The 17,453-nt window shown below is 36.6% G+C and overlaps 1 protein-coding gene across 1 annotated transcript in view; it reads right to left on the reverse strand.

Moving 5' to 3' along the window:
* The window catches only part of LOC109836888 (fructose-1,6-bisphosphatase, cytosolic), a 7,519-nt gene continuing 1,049 nt past the window's right edge, over positions 10,984 to 17,453 (reverse strand). Inside the window, exons 2-12 of the mRNA XM_020404929.1 lie at positions 16,803 to 16,850; positions 16,633 to 16,707; positions 16,462 to 16,523; positions 16,304 to 16,370; positions 15,493 to 15,606; positions 15,315 to 15,401; positions 14,662 to 14,732; positions 14,520 to 14,585; positions 14,094 to 14,180; positions 13,879 to 13,954; positions 10,984 to 11,247 (exon numbers count right to left, since the gene is read on the reverse strand). Coding sequence (XP_020260518.1) covers positions 11,134 to 11,247; positions 13,879 to 13,954; positions 14,094 to 14,180; positions 14,520 to 14,585; positions 14,662 to 14,732; positions 15,315 to 15,401; positions 15,493 to 15,606; positions 16,304 to 16,370; positions 16,462 to 16,523; positions 16,633 to 16,707; positions 16,803 to 16,850 — 867 coding nt within the window. The 3' untranslated portion in view covers positions 10,984 to 11,133. The remainder of the gene's footprint in view (positions 11,248 to 13,878; positions 13,955 to 14,093; positions 14,181 to 14,519; positions 14,586 to 14,661; positions 14,733 to 15,314; positions 15,402 to 15,492; positions 15,607 to 16,303; positions 16,371 to 16,461; positions 16,524 to 16,632; positions 16,708 to 16,802; positions 16,851 to 17,453) is intronic.

The raw sequence follows: 17,453 nt of genomic DNA on the forward strand, positions 1-17,453 counted from the left end.
GTAGCCCTCCTCTCCAAAAGGAGTTACAAAAATTTTCACACCTCTAACCCCTGTCTTGAGCCCCAAGTAATAATCTCCACCTTTGAATTTGATTTTCCAAGGCCCAATCTTCATTTGATTTTCCAAGAAGAAAATGAACATTGCAAGTCCGGCCCATTCATTAAAATGATTTTCAAAATCCAATCTCAAATTCGGTCCATGTCTTCATTTGGTTTTTAAAATGTGCAGCCCATTTCATTTATTTGAATTTTGAAATCAAGCCCAAGTCATTTACAAGTCCTTAGTCTTCATTTGATTTTTGAAAAGAGAGTGAAAATCCGGCCCACTTCAAGCATTTGATTTTCGGCCCACTTGATTCAACTCCAGCAGCTAACAACTCCGGTCTTCATTTATGTGATTCAAATTTTTGCATCCAAGTCCCTTTCATTCCAACTCTTTGCATCCATGTCCAATTTGAAACTTCATTTGTGTATTTATTTGTTGATGGGCTTTGGACCTTCATTTGCTCATTTGAGACTAAAGAGGAGCTTGCTTCTTTTGGGCATTTGGGCTTTTGGCTTAAAATTTAAATATTTTATTTGGCTTCTTGAATTCCTCTTATTTCTTCATTTACTCAAGGGCCTTTATTGAGAGATGAGATTTTTTGGATTTATTCTTCATTAACCTGCAATTAAAGATAAAAGCAATTATTAGTGGTATATTTATTTATATAAAATAGATAATAAGGATATAAAATTATAATAAAATATGATTATCAGGTGGTATAATCCTCTCCACTCATTCAAATGGTTGTATATCCACATGCACTCCTCAACTCATGTGAATGTGGTCTCCCATTTGAATGAGTTGAGTAGATTGGTCCACCTCACTATCAAGCACAAAATTTATGCTTGGTAGTGAGGTGGCACAATCCCCTCCACTAATTCAAATGGGGGACTGATAGATTATGTTAATATCTTTATATATAGCATGTAAATATTCTCTTGTTATGATTCCTTAATTATAGCCTAGATTATAGCCTAGATTATAGTCTCATAGAGCTGTATATATTTGACAAGAGTTGAATGAGAAAGGCAGGCAATATACAATCTTTCATGGTATCAGACTAGGTTACGAACCCTAGCCGCCGTCTTCTTCCGTATCCTGCCTCCCTCTTCTTCCTCTTCCTCTACCTTCTCTCTTCTTTCTCCATGGCAGAAACCCACAAGTTTCATCCCGCTTTGGCTGTCAACAATATCAAAAACTTCATCCCAGTCATTCTTGACATGGAAAGCTCTCAATACAATTCTTGGGCCACATTATTCAAGATCCACGCAAGGGCCTATCAAGTCCTCGACCACATCATTCCGCCGACTTCAACAACCACAGGGAAGAAGACATCCTCATCCAAGGATGCGGAATCCGAGGACAACGACCTCTGGGATCGTTTAGACGCCATTGTCCTTCAATGGATTTATGGCACGATTACTAACGACGTTCTCCTTACCATTCTTGAACAAGATGCCACGGCCATGGATGCTTGGAACCACTTAGCCGATTTGTTCCACGACAACAAAACCTCTAGAGACGTCCATCTTGAGTACCAACTCTCTCAGGTTCGACTTGATGATTTTCCTAACGTTACAGCCTATTGTCAACGTATCAAGATGCTTGCGGATCAACTCGGGAATGTCGGCGTACCGGTTTCAGATGCACGGAGAGTGCTTGTACTTTGTTCGGGTCTCAACAGTGCTTATCGTGGGGTTGGCAGGCTCATCCAACATAGCAAACCTCTCAAATCTTTCTCCGATGCACGTTCTACCTTGGTGATGGAGGAAGCCACTCTCAACAATAGCGCTGCCCGGGAATCTGATTCTGTTCTTATTGTAGGTACTCACACCAACTCATCTGATGATACTTCCAATACCGTGCACCCTCCTCGCCACAACAACAATCACCATCGCAACAATCATCACAAAAAGAACGGAGGTCGCGGTCGTGGAAATCATAATGGTCACGGCTATAAGGGTCGTAGAGGAGGTCGTGGTAACACTCATGGGGGACGTGGCAATGCTCTGCAGCAGCAGCATCAATCATCTCCATGGCCACCTATGTGGCAGTTTCCGACATGGGGAGGATGGGCACCCCAACCTTGGGCCACACCTCCTTGCCCCTATCCTACATCATCCTGGCAGCCACGCCCTACTCCCAGACAGCCTTGGTATTCTTGTGCTCGACCTCCACAAGCCTACCATGTAGCAGCACCTCCTCAACACACTTATTACATGCCCACTAATGTTGAGCAGGCTATGCACACACTCTCTCTCAACCCACCGGATGACAATTGGTACATGGACACCGGTGCAACCTCCCACATGACTTCAAATCAAGGTACTCTCTCGTCTTATTTTAATTTGAGCACAAATCGTGATATTGTTGTTGGAAATGGCCATACGATTCCAATTCAAGGTTATGGTAGCACTGCATTATCTCCCTCCAACCCCCCTTTACACCTAAACAATGTCTTGCATGCCCCAAAACTCATTAAGAACCTTATTTCCGTTCGCAAATTCACTAAAGATAATTCTTGTTCTGTTGAGTTTGATCCGTTTGGATTTTATGTGAAGGATTTACAGACGGGGAAGCACCTACTGAGATGTGAGAGCTCGGGAGACCTCTATCCCTTCACCAAAAATCGGGCCATTTCTGATTCCGTCTTTACTGCTTTGTCTTCAAGTTTATGGCATAGCCGTTTAGGGCATCCCGGGGAAGTTATTCTTAATTCTCTCCGTAGTAACAATTTTATTCAATGTAATAAGGCCCGTGGATTTTTTTGTCCTTCTTGTCCTCTTGGAAAACATATTAAGTTGCCATTTAAGAGTTCTACTTCTTTTACTTGCTTGCCATTTGATATTGTTCACAGTGATTTATGGACCTCCCCCGTTTTGAGCTCCTCGGGACATAAATATTATGCCTTATTTTTGGACGATTATTCGAATTTCCTATGGACTTTTCCTATTTCTAATAAATCACAGATTTATTCTATCTTCCAAAAATTTCAAGCATATATTCGCACTCAATTCGAACGGGAAATTAAAAATTTGCAATGTGACAATGGGCGGGAGTACATTAATGGACCTCTTCAAAACCTTTTTGACCGTCATGGCATGGATTTTCGTCTCTCATGTCCACATACATCCCCACAAAATGGAAAATCCGAACGAAAAATTAAGTCCATCAATAACATTGTTAGAACTCTTCTAGCTCACTCTTCCATGCCCCCTTCCTTTTGGCACCATGCTCTTCAAATGGCGACATACCTTCTAAATATTCTTCCTTCTAAGGTCTTGGGATACAAAACTCCGACACAAATCCTCTACCAAAGGATTCCTTCCTACTCTCACCTTCGTGTGTTCGGTTGCCTATGCTATCCTCTCTTCCCCTCCTCAACCATCAACAAGCTTCAAGCTCGGTCCACCCCATGTGTATTCTTGGGCTATCCTTCCAATCACCGGGGTTACAAGTGCTACGACTTGTCAAGTAGGAGAATCATCATCTCTCGCCATGTCCTATTCGATGAAACTCAGTTTCCTTTCTCAAAATTGCATACTCCAACTTCCTCCTCATATGAGTTCCTAGATGACTCCCCATCGCCATACTTAATCCAAGCATTGCAACAAAATTCTTCTAGTCCAAGTCGTCTACCTCCCTCCTCAACGGACCAGCCTCCTCAATCCCCCTCATCACCAATCTAGCCTGTAGCGCCCACTTCCCAGGCCCAACAGCAACCACGGCCCACTCCCTCAACCCGCATTTCCACTAGAAGTCAGCATGGGATCTTTAAGCCCAAGAAACCTTTTAATTTGAGTGTTTCCACTTCCCCTTCCATCTCTCCCATTCCCAAAAACCTCATCAGTGCTATTCGTGATCAAAAATGGAAATTGGCTATGATGGATGAAATGGATGCTCTAATTAAAAATAAGACGTGGGAGCTAGTTCCACGGCCTACCGATGTGAATATTATTCGTTCTATGTGGATTTTTCGTCACAAAAAGAAATCTAACGGTTCTTTTGAGCGACATAAGGCTCGTCTTGTAGGTGATGGTCAATCTCAACAGGTGGGAGTTGATTGTGGTGAGACATTCAGTCCGGTTGTCAAACCGGCAACCATTCGAGCAGTTTTGAGCATCTCATTATCACATTCTTGGCCCATTCATCAGTTGGATGTCAAGAATGCTTTTCTACATGGTAATCTCACTGAAACCGTTTATATGCATCAACCCATGGGATTTAAGGATCCAGATCATCCGGATTATGTCTGTTTGTTGAAGAAATCTCTTTATGGCCTCAAACAAGCCCCTCGTGCTTGGTACCAGCGTTTTGCAGATTATGTTGCTACCATTGGGTTTTCTCACAGCAAGTCAGATCATTCTCTCTTTATTTATCGCCATGGCACTGACACTGCATATATTTTGTTGTATGTTGATGACATCATTCTTACTGCTTCTTCAGATGCTCTCCGAAAGTCTATCATGTCACTTCTCAGTTCTGAATTTGATATGAAAGACTTGGGTCCTCTTAGTTATTTTTTGGGCATTGCCGTGACAAGGCATGCAGGTGGTCTTTTTCTTTCACAAAAGACATATGCCGAAGACATCCTTGATAGAGCGGGTATGACATCGTGCAAGCCATGCCCCACACCTGTGGACACCAACTCGAAGCTTAGTACCACAATCGGGTCTCCTTATGCGGATCCTACTCACTACCGCAAACTCGCTGGTGCTTTGCAATATCTAACATTCACTAGGCCCGACATCTCTTATGCTATGCAACAAGTTTGTCTTCACATGCATGCTCCGAAAGACGAGCATATGAATGCTCTCAAGCGCATTCTGCGTTACATTCAAGGTACACTTGAATTTGGCTTGCATCTCTACAAATCATCGATCAGCTCCCTTATATCTTATACAGATGCAGATTGGGGTGGTTGTCCGGACACTAGAAGATCCACCTCAGGTTATTGTGTATTTCTTGGTGACAACTTGATCTCTTGGTCCGCCAAACGTCAACCCACCCTCTCTCGGTCTAGTGCTGAAGCCGAATATCGAGGAGTTGCGAATGTGGTCTCCGAGTCCTGTTGGATTCGTAATCTTCTCTTAGAACTTCATTGCCCGATCACAAAGGCCACATTGGTATACTGTGATAATGTTAGTGCCATTTATCTTTCGGGCAACCCAGTCAACCATCAACGCACTAAACACATTGAAATGGATATTCACTTTGTTCGTGAAAAGGTCGCTAGAGGTGAAGTTCGTGTCCTTCACGTTCCGTCCCGTTATCAGATCGCCGATATATTTACTAAAGGGCTTCCGCGCGTACTATTCAATGATTTTCGGGACAGTCTAAGCGTCCGTGAACCTCCCGTTTCGACTGCGGGGGTGTGATAGATTATGTTAATATCTTTATATATAGCATGTAAATATTCTCTTGTTATGATTCCTTAATTATAGCCTAGATTATAGCCTAGATTATAGTCTCATAGAGCTGTATATATTTGACAAGAGTTGAATGAGAAAGGCAGGCAATATACAATCTTTCAATTGGGACAATAAGATTGAGATAATTATCCTCACTATATATATATATATATGGCCTGTTTGTTTCACCAATTTTATGGAATAGGAATGGTATTTGGACTTGACAATGGCGTTTTCATAATTAATGGATTCCAAATGAATCCTAATCTTGAGTTTGGTTCAAAAAAAATTATAGAATTGCTAATCTATAAAGTGGCTCAAACAGTGTATATTTCAGGAAATCCAAATCCAGCCCATTTGCTAGGAATTGGGTGGAATTTCTGACACCTCTCCTCTTTTTTATTCTGATTCCTAATCCTATTCCTAATCCTTTGGGTGAAACAAACATAGTATAAAAAAAATGGGATTCCATAAAACTAAAACTTGTCTATAAATTTTTTATGAATTAGGTTAGAATCCATAAATAAAATAGGATTCCTAATCCTATTCTTACCCTCTATTGAACCAAACTGGCCCATATTGTATTTGTAGTTACGGATATCCATATTCATTCTGTATCCTAGACTACATGCTGAGATTCGATCCATCACCCCTTCCAAGCGGCCGAGTGAGTCAAGAGTGCGGGACACACAGATAAGTAGATAAAATGATCTTTTAGATCATAGTCCTTAGTAGCTTTCATACTTTGAGATTAGACCCTAAATATTGATATTTTAAATTTAACCTCCCAAATCTTTATATTTTGAAATTAGTCCTCGTAGGTTGCAGCGAATGGAAAGATTTGGGTGACTAATTTCAAAATACTTAGAAGATTTGGGGAATTAAATTTCAAAAGATCAAGAGTTGAGGGACTCCTTTAAAATGCGAAAGATGTCGGGACCAATATTAGAAAGACATGGGTCTTACAATAAAAGTTGTAAATTACGATACTTTTTTGTCTTTACGCGACCCATTTTTGTATCGCACAAATAGAACGCGATACATGCCAAAATTATGGTTAGAGCATATATGGAGAACGTCTTTCTATACATGTGAGAATATAACACAAAACTCATGACACATATGTATAGAGAGCGTGACACATATATATGCCACGAGGGGTGACAAATACATGCATAGCAAAACTCGTGACAAATATACGTGTTAAGAGTGGTGATACATAATTGTGTCTAGAACATAAAAACATAAAGAATATCAACATTCAACACTATAACTTCCCAAAAAATCACTCATCCTAGAATTAGGATCACCAAAGCATACTTAACTATGGAGTTTTTTAGCCTATATACTATCATAAATATTTAATCATCATCATAACTAAAATCTAAGATTTATTATTTAAGCTCATTAATAGATCCTTTCACAATTCATGTTGGACTATCAAACTTTCTCAAATATATTTAATTATATATCCAATGACACAAATATATATCATGATTTGCTATACTTTTTATTTGTATCACTATTTTTAATTATTTATAAATAAAATGATATTTTTATATATGTCATAAAATAATGGGAAAATGCTTCCAGCCCCCAAAAGCTAAGGAAACGTGCTTCCCACCCCCAAGACTTTGTCAACGGGTGTTTTACCCTCAAAAATAAAGATTTTGTTCTCTGAGCCCCCAAAACACAAAACCCAAGACATTAAAATATGTGAAGACTATAATACCTTTCTCTCTCTCTTTCTTTTTTTTTATTAAAATATGATGAGCATTATTTTATTATTTTCGTTTTCTCTCTCTCTCTTTATCATGAAGTATTGAGATGATAGTTGAAATGATTAATGAGGATTATTTTATTATTTTTGTTTTTTATTATTTTGGGAGATTGTTAAAATTACGGGTTAATTGTTAAAGTTACGAATTAATTGTTAATGTTACGGATCAATTGTTAAGGTTATGAATCCTCTCTCTCTCTCTCTCTTTCTTTTTTTTATTAAAATATGATGAGGATTATTTTATTATTTTTATTTTCTCTCTCTCTTTATCATGATGTACTAAGATGATGATTGAAATAATTGATGAGGATTATTTTATTATTTTCTTTTTTTATTATTTTGGTTGTTTGTATTGGGAGATTGTTAAAGTAAGGATAATGATTGGTTGTAAAGGTTATGCATTGATTGTTAAGGTTACGGGTTGGTTGTTAAGGTTACAGGTTTATTGTTAAGGTTATGGGTTTGTTGTGTAGGTTACGAATTTGTTGTTAAGGTTACGGGCTTAATTGTTAAGGTTACGGGTTTAATTGTTAAGGTTACGTGTTTAATTGTTAAGATTATGAGTTTAATTATTACGGTTACGGTTTATTAATTGTTAATGTTATGGTTTAATTGTTAAGGTTACGGGTTTAATTAAGGTTATGAGTTTAATTGTTACGGTTACGGGTTTAATTGTTAAGGTTATGGATTTAATTGTTAAGGTTACGTGTCAATTGTTAAGGTTATGGATTCCTTCTCTCTCTCCCTCGTAACCTTAACAATTAAACCGGTAACCTTAACAATTAAACTCATAACCTTAACAATTAAACCGTAACCTTAACAATTAAATCGTAACCTTAACAATTAAACCTGTAACCGTAATAATTAAACCCGTAACCTTAACAATTAAAACCGTAACCTTAACAATTAAACACGTAACCTTAACAATTAAACCCGTAACATTAACAATTAAACCGTAACCTTAACAATTAATAAACCGTAACCTTGACAAAATCTTGGGGGTGGGAAGCACGTTTACTTAGCTTTTGAGGGCCGGAAGCATTTTTCCCTAAAATAATTGTGGACATATACAACTTTTGTTGTAATGGTCCCCCTGGTACGGATCCAATCCTATACTTGCAGTGACAGGATCCACTACCGAGCCATCCGGTGATTAATATCGGAATAAGGAGGTGGATGATAGTAAGGATCACAATCCTTCCGTCTAATTTCTTGGAATTCTACAAATGAAAATAAACAGCTAATTCATTTACTGTTTTATTTGTTTTCATCCTTTACTTTGTTTGGCATATAAATAGCATAAGCTTTTACGATAGAAATTTCTGCTGATTGTTTTTTGTTTTATTTTTGCTTTATTGTTGTGTTTTTTCCCCTTCACTCTAGTCATTTCCTTACAAAAATCATGAATCGTATTGCTCAATGCTCTTGGTTTGAGATATTTGATTTTACATTTTAAAAAAATATATATACGACTTGGATATTTCACAGTTTAAGCCCGTTAACCCATGAATTATGTTGTTTTTATTGTTGGCATTATATATTGTGTCCTTAAATTACTGCAGTTCTCATGGTTGATTTTGTGAGTAATGAAATTTTATAACATTTACTCTTTCTAAAGTAAATTATTTGATTCTGCATGTAATCTAATTAACTCAATGATTGTTTGCGTCCAGATAAGGTTTGTGACAGTTTTGACATCAATTGTCGGTTCCAATTTAACGACAGCATCGACTACAAGTATAACAAATTCGAATCAAATGGTCTTCAATCCTGCGTCCTTTCTGCCAAGATTTCTTTGCTAGTTTTATCGATACTGATACTGATCGTTGAACGAGCAAAGGAATTATTCTTCCAGGTTGATTGAGTAGTTTAATTCATCAGTGGTATTTTCTCATAATTACAGCTTCACCCCTCAAATATTTTGCAAAGCAAATACCCGTTGTCTGGAAAAGAACTCGATTTCTTTACAAGATGCTAGTTGTCAGTAATTAACATGGTATATATCAAGATACTTTTACCATTTGACTGTCAAATACATATTTAGTAATCCTGAATTCTCTCACTATTGAGATCAAGCGCTGCTTTGCAGGCTGTATCCAGCTATTCAATAGAGTTCGATAAGCCTTAGTTGTTGATTTTTTTTTTTTTTTTACACCATAATTCAGATAAATTAAGAGTGACCGCATAGTTTTTTTTTCAATTTTAATAACTTAGTCGGGGATTGAACCCAATGTCGTAAGAACGATATTGAAATCTTCAAACCGTCCGGATCACCCACAATGGTTAGTGAACTAAGAGAATTTAATAACAAAATTCTTGTTCTTACTTCTTGTTCTAAAATTTATGCAGAAATCTCTCTTATCAGTTACTGCCGTATTAGCATTAAACACTAGCATGAAAGTAGATAAAGTTAACAACGTTTTCCTGAAAATTTAAGATAAAAGCATTGTTGTCGTCGTCGTCATGGATGACATGTTCGAGCTTGAACCATCAAACTTGACATACTGCCTACAATAATGCTGGTCACGGCGTTTTCTGCATTGTATTAATTTTATACCTATTAATGATGTTTTAAAAAGTTATACGACTATGATGTCGGCCACCATAAGCCCGACACCATTTTTATCTTCAAATATTTGTTACAGCAGTTTATAAGACTTAAAAGTTTCGAGCTGAAAAAATTAATTTCTTTTCATAGTCACCCTTCGACCATTAAATGGAGCTGTAGATATCTTGAAATAAATCGGTATTTCTGACTCTATTGCATCCAGTCATTTATACTTGGCTAAAACCAATAACATAAATACATTAATGAAGACGTTAAATAGTCCCCAAGAATAATAATCATGCATGTCGGCCACATAATATTTGACGTTTCTTAACTGACAATAATTTAAGAGTTTTGCTACAGGACCCAAAATAATAGTCGGTTCATTATACAATAGGAGGGGAACCCCTCACATGTCCCCCCTGTTGGTCCCATATTTTGGGTCTTCGGAGAATTTTTCATAATTTAAAACCACACCCTTGATCAATAATTCTGCTGTAATTAATAAAGTCTCGCAATCAAGAAATTTATTTACACTAAAGAAATAAGTCCAAGGCCGAGGCTGGTACAATATTTGACCCCAATCTGATAATGTTGAAGTAGGGAGTTGTAGAAAGTTTTCTTATCATCATTTCTGGGCAGCGCAGCTGCTGGAATCTATATGCTCACTCACGATACAGTTAAAAGCAGTAAGATACTAGATTGTGGTATATGCTCTCCGAAATAATTTGTTCATCCACATTATAAATGAGAAGCATAAATTGTTTTCAAGCTTCTGTTATTTGTTACAGTGGGGAAGTGACGGTTCATACAGCGGATAATCTGCAAGAGTCGCTGGGGAATTATACAAGTTAGTTATTTCATATTCATGTTATATTCTGGAAAACTGCTAATAAGCCTGTTTAGTTTCATGTTAAAGTCCTTCATAGGAAGTACATCGCAAATCTGACAAAGAGGCCTATCGTAGTAAAAGCCTGAGGAAAAAAATTTCCTCTATTATCTATTTCTTTTATTATCTACTAGTAAATCATAGGCCAACCTCAGTAGATTGGATAATTTGACCATCACCTCTATGGCCAGAATAGGTGACAGTTTATGACTAGCAAACCTATGGAATACTTTCTCTGAACACCAAAGAAAAATTTAAGCCATTACAAATACTAAGGCAAGACTTTACAGAACCAAAACTAAAAAAGGGATCGGACAGTAAGAATTGCCTTCATTGAATCATATAGGATACAGTTGCTAGGACAGTTATATGCCTGTACACGGATGGGAGAATTGTTCATAGAAGAAGATTTATAGCATATATGATGAGATGTAGAGGAAGCAGACCTATATTTATATGCTCATGCTTTGGTCCCTTCAGCAGCATAGAGTGCTTTGATTTCTTCAACATCATCATAGCTTCCGAGAAATACCGGAGACCTCTCATGAATTTTTTTGGGAACCAAGTCTAGGGCCTGCACAATATCATGGAAATGTCCAGAAATAGAAACTTTCACATAGGAAAATACACCAATTGAGCATTTTAAGAAGAAATGTAGATGGTTTTCACTGCCCTGTGAGTTATTAATAGTCACAGCCAATCTATATTTGCAGTAACTTTTCCATTCGTCATTAGGGTCAGGGTATATATTCCAACACTCCAATTAGTTGAATTATGTTTAATTATTGGGATAACAAAATCCCTACTGTAACCATTGTTAGACCTGCTTCTCGTATAAAGATTAAGAAAATTACGCGATTGTTTCCAGAATTAGCGTGATTACTGAGATGGGGATGTTCCAGAAATTTTGATAACTCTGGAACTCAAAGTATTATTCATTACTTTTAGACTATCTTTGTAACACATGGCTACACATGTAACTGCTTGTCTCAATTCCTCTGATAAGGTGTTGTACTTCATCAATTACATAGGACTATATGGTTTCAATATTCTTATGATGTGTAGCCCACAAGGTATCAAAGAAAAGACAGAAGAAGAAATAAATTTATACACATGATAAGAGAAACTTGTTCAGTTTGTAGAGTCACTTATGAGAGGATAGTTAAAAAGCACCTAACTTTTACCCCTATCTTCTAAAGAACCCCTAACTTTTTTATTTTCAGAAAAGAAAACTAGAAGCCTATTTTTAACCACCACCCAAACCCAACCCCCCGCCAACAAAAAAACCCACACACACACACAAAAGAACCCAACAACTTTCTACTTTTGACGAAGAAGACCTTAAGCTTTATCCTCTCTTCTAACAAGACCCAAACTTTATTATTTAACAATGAAAACCCTAAGTAACAAGAAAGAGTGAGGGCTTCTTATAAGAGAAAGGGGAAAAGGGGCTTTGTTATAAAAAAGAAGGTTGAGTGCCTCATAGAAGAGTAAGGTAAAACTTAGGGGCTCTTTGTCAAAATATAGAAAGTTAGACTACATAAAAATAGAGAATAAAACTTAGGGGCCTCTTGGACTCTCTTCTCAGTCACTTATGATGGAAATGTTCACAGGTGCAAGACATCAGCATAATTGGAAAATTGTTTACTTCCTAGTAGAGAGGGTGACGGTTACCACCTTTACATTCAAAAAAAAGGTCACTTATGATGGAAGTGTTAGATGATTTATTTGAGTGATTAGCCTTTCGTCCCTCCTAGTGAACTTGCCTGAGAAAAATCTTACCTTTAAGTTCACCTATGTGTTTATCAGTTGAAATATAGTTACTTGGCTGGTGAAAAAGACATAATCTGGTTGTTTTTTATATTCAAGGTCAATATGAAAGGCACAGAGATTTAGCTTGGAAGACAAATCCTACGATGGTATTATACTAATATTAACTTATAGAGAGATTTTTAAAAAAGATATAAGGGGCAAAACTTAATACCGCGTTCTTTCTGGTAAAAGCTTGACCGCCCTGCTTGTTCCATCAGGAATGACATAGGGAAGACTTCATAAAGAACACTGTCATATAAATCAGAACAAAATTACAAACCCCAAAGAATAGATGTGCTCTATACTGTTAATATATGTGCATAATTCTATACATTGTGAACATTATAGCATTTAATTAGGAGGAACAGGTAGGCTAATTTACACACGCGCAGTTTCCCATTTGGGCTCTTCTTATCTGCAGGTATAAAAAGATGCCTCCATAAAGCATAGTTCTGTGGACATCGCAACCATGCTGCAAGACCATTAAGAAATACTTAGTGGAAAGAAGAGCTGTTGGTATGATTTCTATTGCATTTGATAATAATCATCATTATTAATCAACAATCAGGAGATTGAAACTGCTACATCTCAAATGCTTAGTAAAAGATGTTTATGTTACAGGAGATGCTTATGGTTTCTTGAAATACCCCCCCCCCCCCCCGCCAACAAAAAAACCCACACACACACACAAAAGAACCCAACAACTTTCTACTTTTGACGAAGAAGACCTTAAGCTTTATCCCTCTCTTCTAACAAGACCCAAACTTTATTATTTAAACAATGAAAACCCTAAGTTAACAAGAAGAGCTGAGGGCTTCTTATAAGAGAAAGGGGAAAAGGGGCTTTGTTATCAAAAAAAGAAAGTTGAGTGCCTCATAGAAGAGTAAGGTAAAACTTAGGGGCTTCTTTGTCAAAAATAGAAAGTTAGACTACATAGAAAATAGAGGAATAAAACTTAGGGGGGCTCTTTGGACTCTCTTCTCAGTCACTTATGATGGAAATGTTCACAGGTGCAAGACATCAGCATAATTGGAAAATTGGTTTACTTCCTAGTAGAGAGGGTGACGGTTACCACCTTTACTATTCAAAGAAAAAAGGTCACTTATGATGGAAGTGTTCAGAGAGTGATTTATTTGAGTGATTAGCCTTTCGTCCCTCCTAGTGAACTTGCCTGAGAAAAATCTTACCTTTAAGTTCACCTATGTGTTTATCAGTTTGAAATTATAGTTACTTGGCTGGGTGAAAAAGACATAATCTGGTTGTTTTTTATATTCAAGGTCAATATGAAAGGCACAGAGATTTAGCTTGGAAGACCAATCCTACCGATGGTATTATACTAATATTAACTTATAGAGAGATTTTTAAAAAAGATATAAGGGGCAAAACTTAATACCCGTTCTTTTCCTGTAAAAGCTTGACCCCCTGCTTGTTCCATCAGGAATGACATAGGGAAGACTTCATAAAGAACACTGTCATATAAATCAGAACAAAATTACAAACCCCAAAGAATAGATGTGCCTCTATACTGTTAATATATGTGCATAATCTCTATACATTGTGAACATTATAGCATTTAATTAGGAGGAACAGGTAGGCTAATTTACACACCGCAGTTTCCCATTTGGGCTCTTCTTATCTGCAGGGTATAAAAAGATGCCTCCATAAAGCATAGTTCTGTGGACATCGGCAACCATGCTGCAAGACCATTAAAGAAATACTTAGTGGAAAGAAGAGCTGTTGGTATGATTTCTATTGCATTTGATAATAATCATCATTATATAATCAACAATCAGGAGATTGAAACTGCTACATCTCAAATGCTTAGTAAAAGATGTTTATGTTACAGGAGATGCTTATGGTTTCTTGAAATACATGCACGAAGTTACTCTAATTGAAAGATGTGAAAATTATAATGAAAAGAAATTTGCATGCTACCATAAATTTGATCTAATTGAAAGTTGTGAAATTAGTCTCTAAACGTTTGGGAAATTTATTCTAAGATAATACAACATGGAATAACTTAATGTTACATACCTGCCAACATATCTCAAAGATTTTGGTGATGATCCATCTGTAGGGAACTTGCATTTCTCGACATACCTACAAAATAGGAACTTTAAGTAACTCACCACAAAACGATTAACAAAATGAAGTCAGTAAACTTGACGGCTCATACTTTGCTGTTGGTCCATCCCAATTTTTGGCATTTCCTTCATTCACAGAGTATATTTTGCCTTTCTTTGGCACCTATGGAAGTAGAAGGTTACTCGAGCACTGTAGCTTTCAAGTGCATGAAAAGACATGTAAAACTCATATTATATATTCTCCTCATGATGCTTACAAAATGAAAATAGCACATAAACAAAAACATTTTGCTAAAGAAATTTAATTAACACACATCAAATTCTCACTAAAATTACAGGCTCCGTCAATTCTAGCAATCATCACTATACTTTATTTCTGTATAGCAAGAACCTCTTTTATTATTATTAAGGGATGTCAAACAAAATATCATCACATAATCTTAACTTTTTATGCGATGATTAAATATATTATTACTGACATTAATTATGTGTTGATAAATCTACATTGAGCTTATACCAACTCCATTAACTCTTTGACAAGCACATTCTTCCTCAATCCCCTAATTCTGGCATAATTCCATGCCAACTCATCATCATGCCATCCTCTAATTATGGTTCAGATTCAGGCCTGGAGTTTGAAACTTTGATATCCTTTTTCCATCTTTTTCTTTCGTCAATTTCGGACTTGACAATGAAATGAATTTGAAGATACACTTTCCCAAAAGGAGTACTGTAATACATGTACCTTTATGTCTGGATGAGTCAGTATGAACTCCCCAAGAGATGGATCCAGAGTGAAACCATTTACACCATTCCCAGTGCTTATCACAAGCTGCACTTCAAAAAATTACAGTCATGATAACATTTTACGGGAATAAAACGGCACCGAGGTACATATTGAAGGATATCCATGTTAATGTTACCTCACAAAAGCTCCCATACATGCAATACCCTGCTGCGATCATATCCTTCCCAGGTTGAAGCACATCTTCTATCTTTGCTTCATCCTTATCTTTAATCATGTAAATCCCAAAAATCTTCAGAAAATAGTCAGAGGCATGAGTCAATAAAGATATTTCTTCGAAGCGGGGAGAAGTATGCAAGGAACCATGTATCATCATATCATGCATTGTTATTGTCTTCTCACTAGTTGCCACCTTTTATGCGGAAGTATAAAGAGTGCTAATGTCTGAGAATTACTAATCATAACATGTACCAATATGAGGATGTAATTGGTTATATTCACTGCTCACTTATTCTCTTGATGGGGAAAATGAATAGTGGTTTATTAAGGCTTTAAAGTCTTAGGAATTAGCTTGAAGTTCATTCCCATCTTGCAACTTTCATGATCAGCCACCCAAATGGACGATTCACTCCATTAATCTTGTTTGCTATGTCATATATAACCAAAAGAAATACCAAAAGCTATTATACCATCCATCTAATGATTTCCCTCATTTTATATTAAATTGCCAATCATTTTTCCAACCACTCGATGAATGGTTTGGGACACTTCAAAGAACATAATATTTATTCGCATATGTTGCCCGATATGTCAATCAAAATAAATGGTGCAGTATGATCCATAATGTAGTTTAGTGGTAGGGAACGAACTCTCAATTTATTCCTAGAAATTTTAAAGTCTTTTCTACATAGAGAGCTGGCAAGATAGTGTATTATAAAACGCAACTCTTAAGAAAAATCAGCACAATGGACTATAAAAGGCACTCATACCGTTCCAATAGAAACCCCACAATCAATGTTAGAGGAACCATCCAATGGATCAAAGACTACACAGTATCTACAAAGAAACAAAATGTTTAAGAGGTTTAAATCAGTAACAATCAAGATAAATAAAAGACACTCAAGAGGATAAGTCAATCAATACAGACTTTCCACGCAACGCTGGCTCCACAAAAGTTGCCTCGTCATCCTCTTCTGAAACAAGAATAGACTGCAGAAGATGTTTCCGTATTGTTATTTATGTCACAGTCCAAAATTGCGCTAAGCATTTGCAGTAAGAGAAGGGCATGGACACTTGACTGTAATGTTGTAGGACTTACTGTTCGTCCACTGCTAACCAGAGCCTTGACGAAAACTTCGTTCGAAAGCACGTCTAGTTTCTTTTGCTCTTCACCCTGAACTCAAGGTAGAAACTTACACTATCACTGAAATGAATATAGGATACAAAAAGAACTGCCAAATTCTGGTTTAAATCGAAACCAGATCTTACCTGGACATTGGTCTCTCCTGCAAGTCCTATGAGTTTCGCAAGGCCAGCCTGTTTATGGAGTTAGAAAAATGAAAATAACAATAAATAACAAGTGGAAAATAAATTGAAGAGAAACTTGTGCGATGAACTGAGAAGTTAATAAGAAAAGCAAAAGAAGAAAAACCACACATGTTAAATCTGAGAAGTTCGTATTAACCCAACCTTTTGTATTTATAGAACAAGACTTTTATCATAGATAATAATCAACAAGTTTTCTTTAACAAAAAGATAATAATCAACAATCGGGATGCAACAAGACACGTGAGTCCACCATCTTGATACTAAACATACTCTACTAACACAATCATTTTGGGATGTAGAATTCATGATGAATGAACACAAATAATTCTCTAAGATGGTCCGTTATAAGAATTATGGTTAATTTTTCAGTTCACATTTCCACAACATTCTTCTCCATAAATATATAGAATTGCAAATCGTAAACAATTATGTGAGACAATCAAGGCACTACCCTCTAAATAAAAAGACTTGATTCCCATCGAACTTTTGAATTTTATAAATCCTTACTCTAATTTAAACTACAAATATTTCTTGGTAATATTTCTACAGAACCTCTTGAACCCTCAAATCTATGCATTACCCCATTAGAGA

Source organism: Asparagus officinalis, chromosome 4 (genome assembly GCF_001876935.1).
Source record: "Asparagus officinalis chromosome 4, Aspof.V1, whole genome shotgun sequence".
Taxonomy (NCBI): domain Eukaryota; kingdom Viridiplantae; phylum Streptophyta; class Magnoliopsida; order Asparagales; family Asparagaceae; genus Asparagus; species Asparagus officinalis.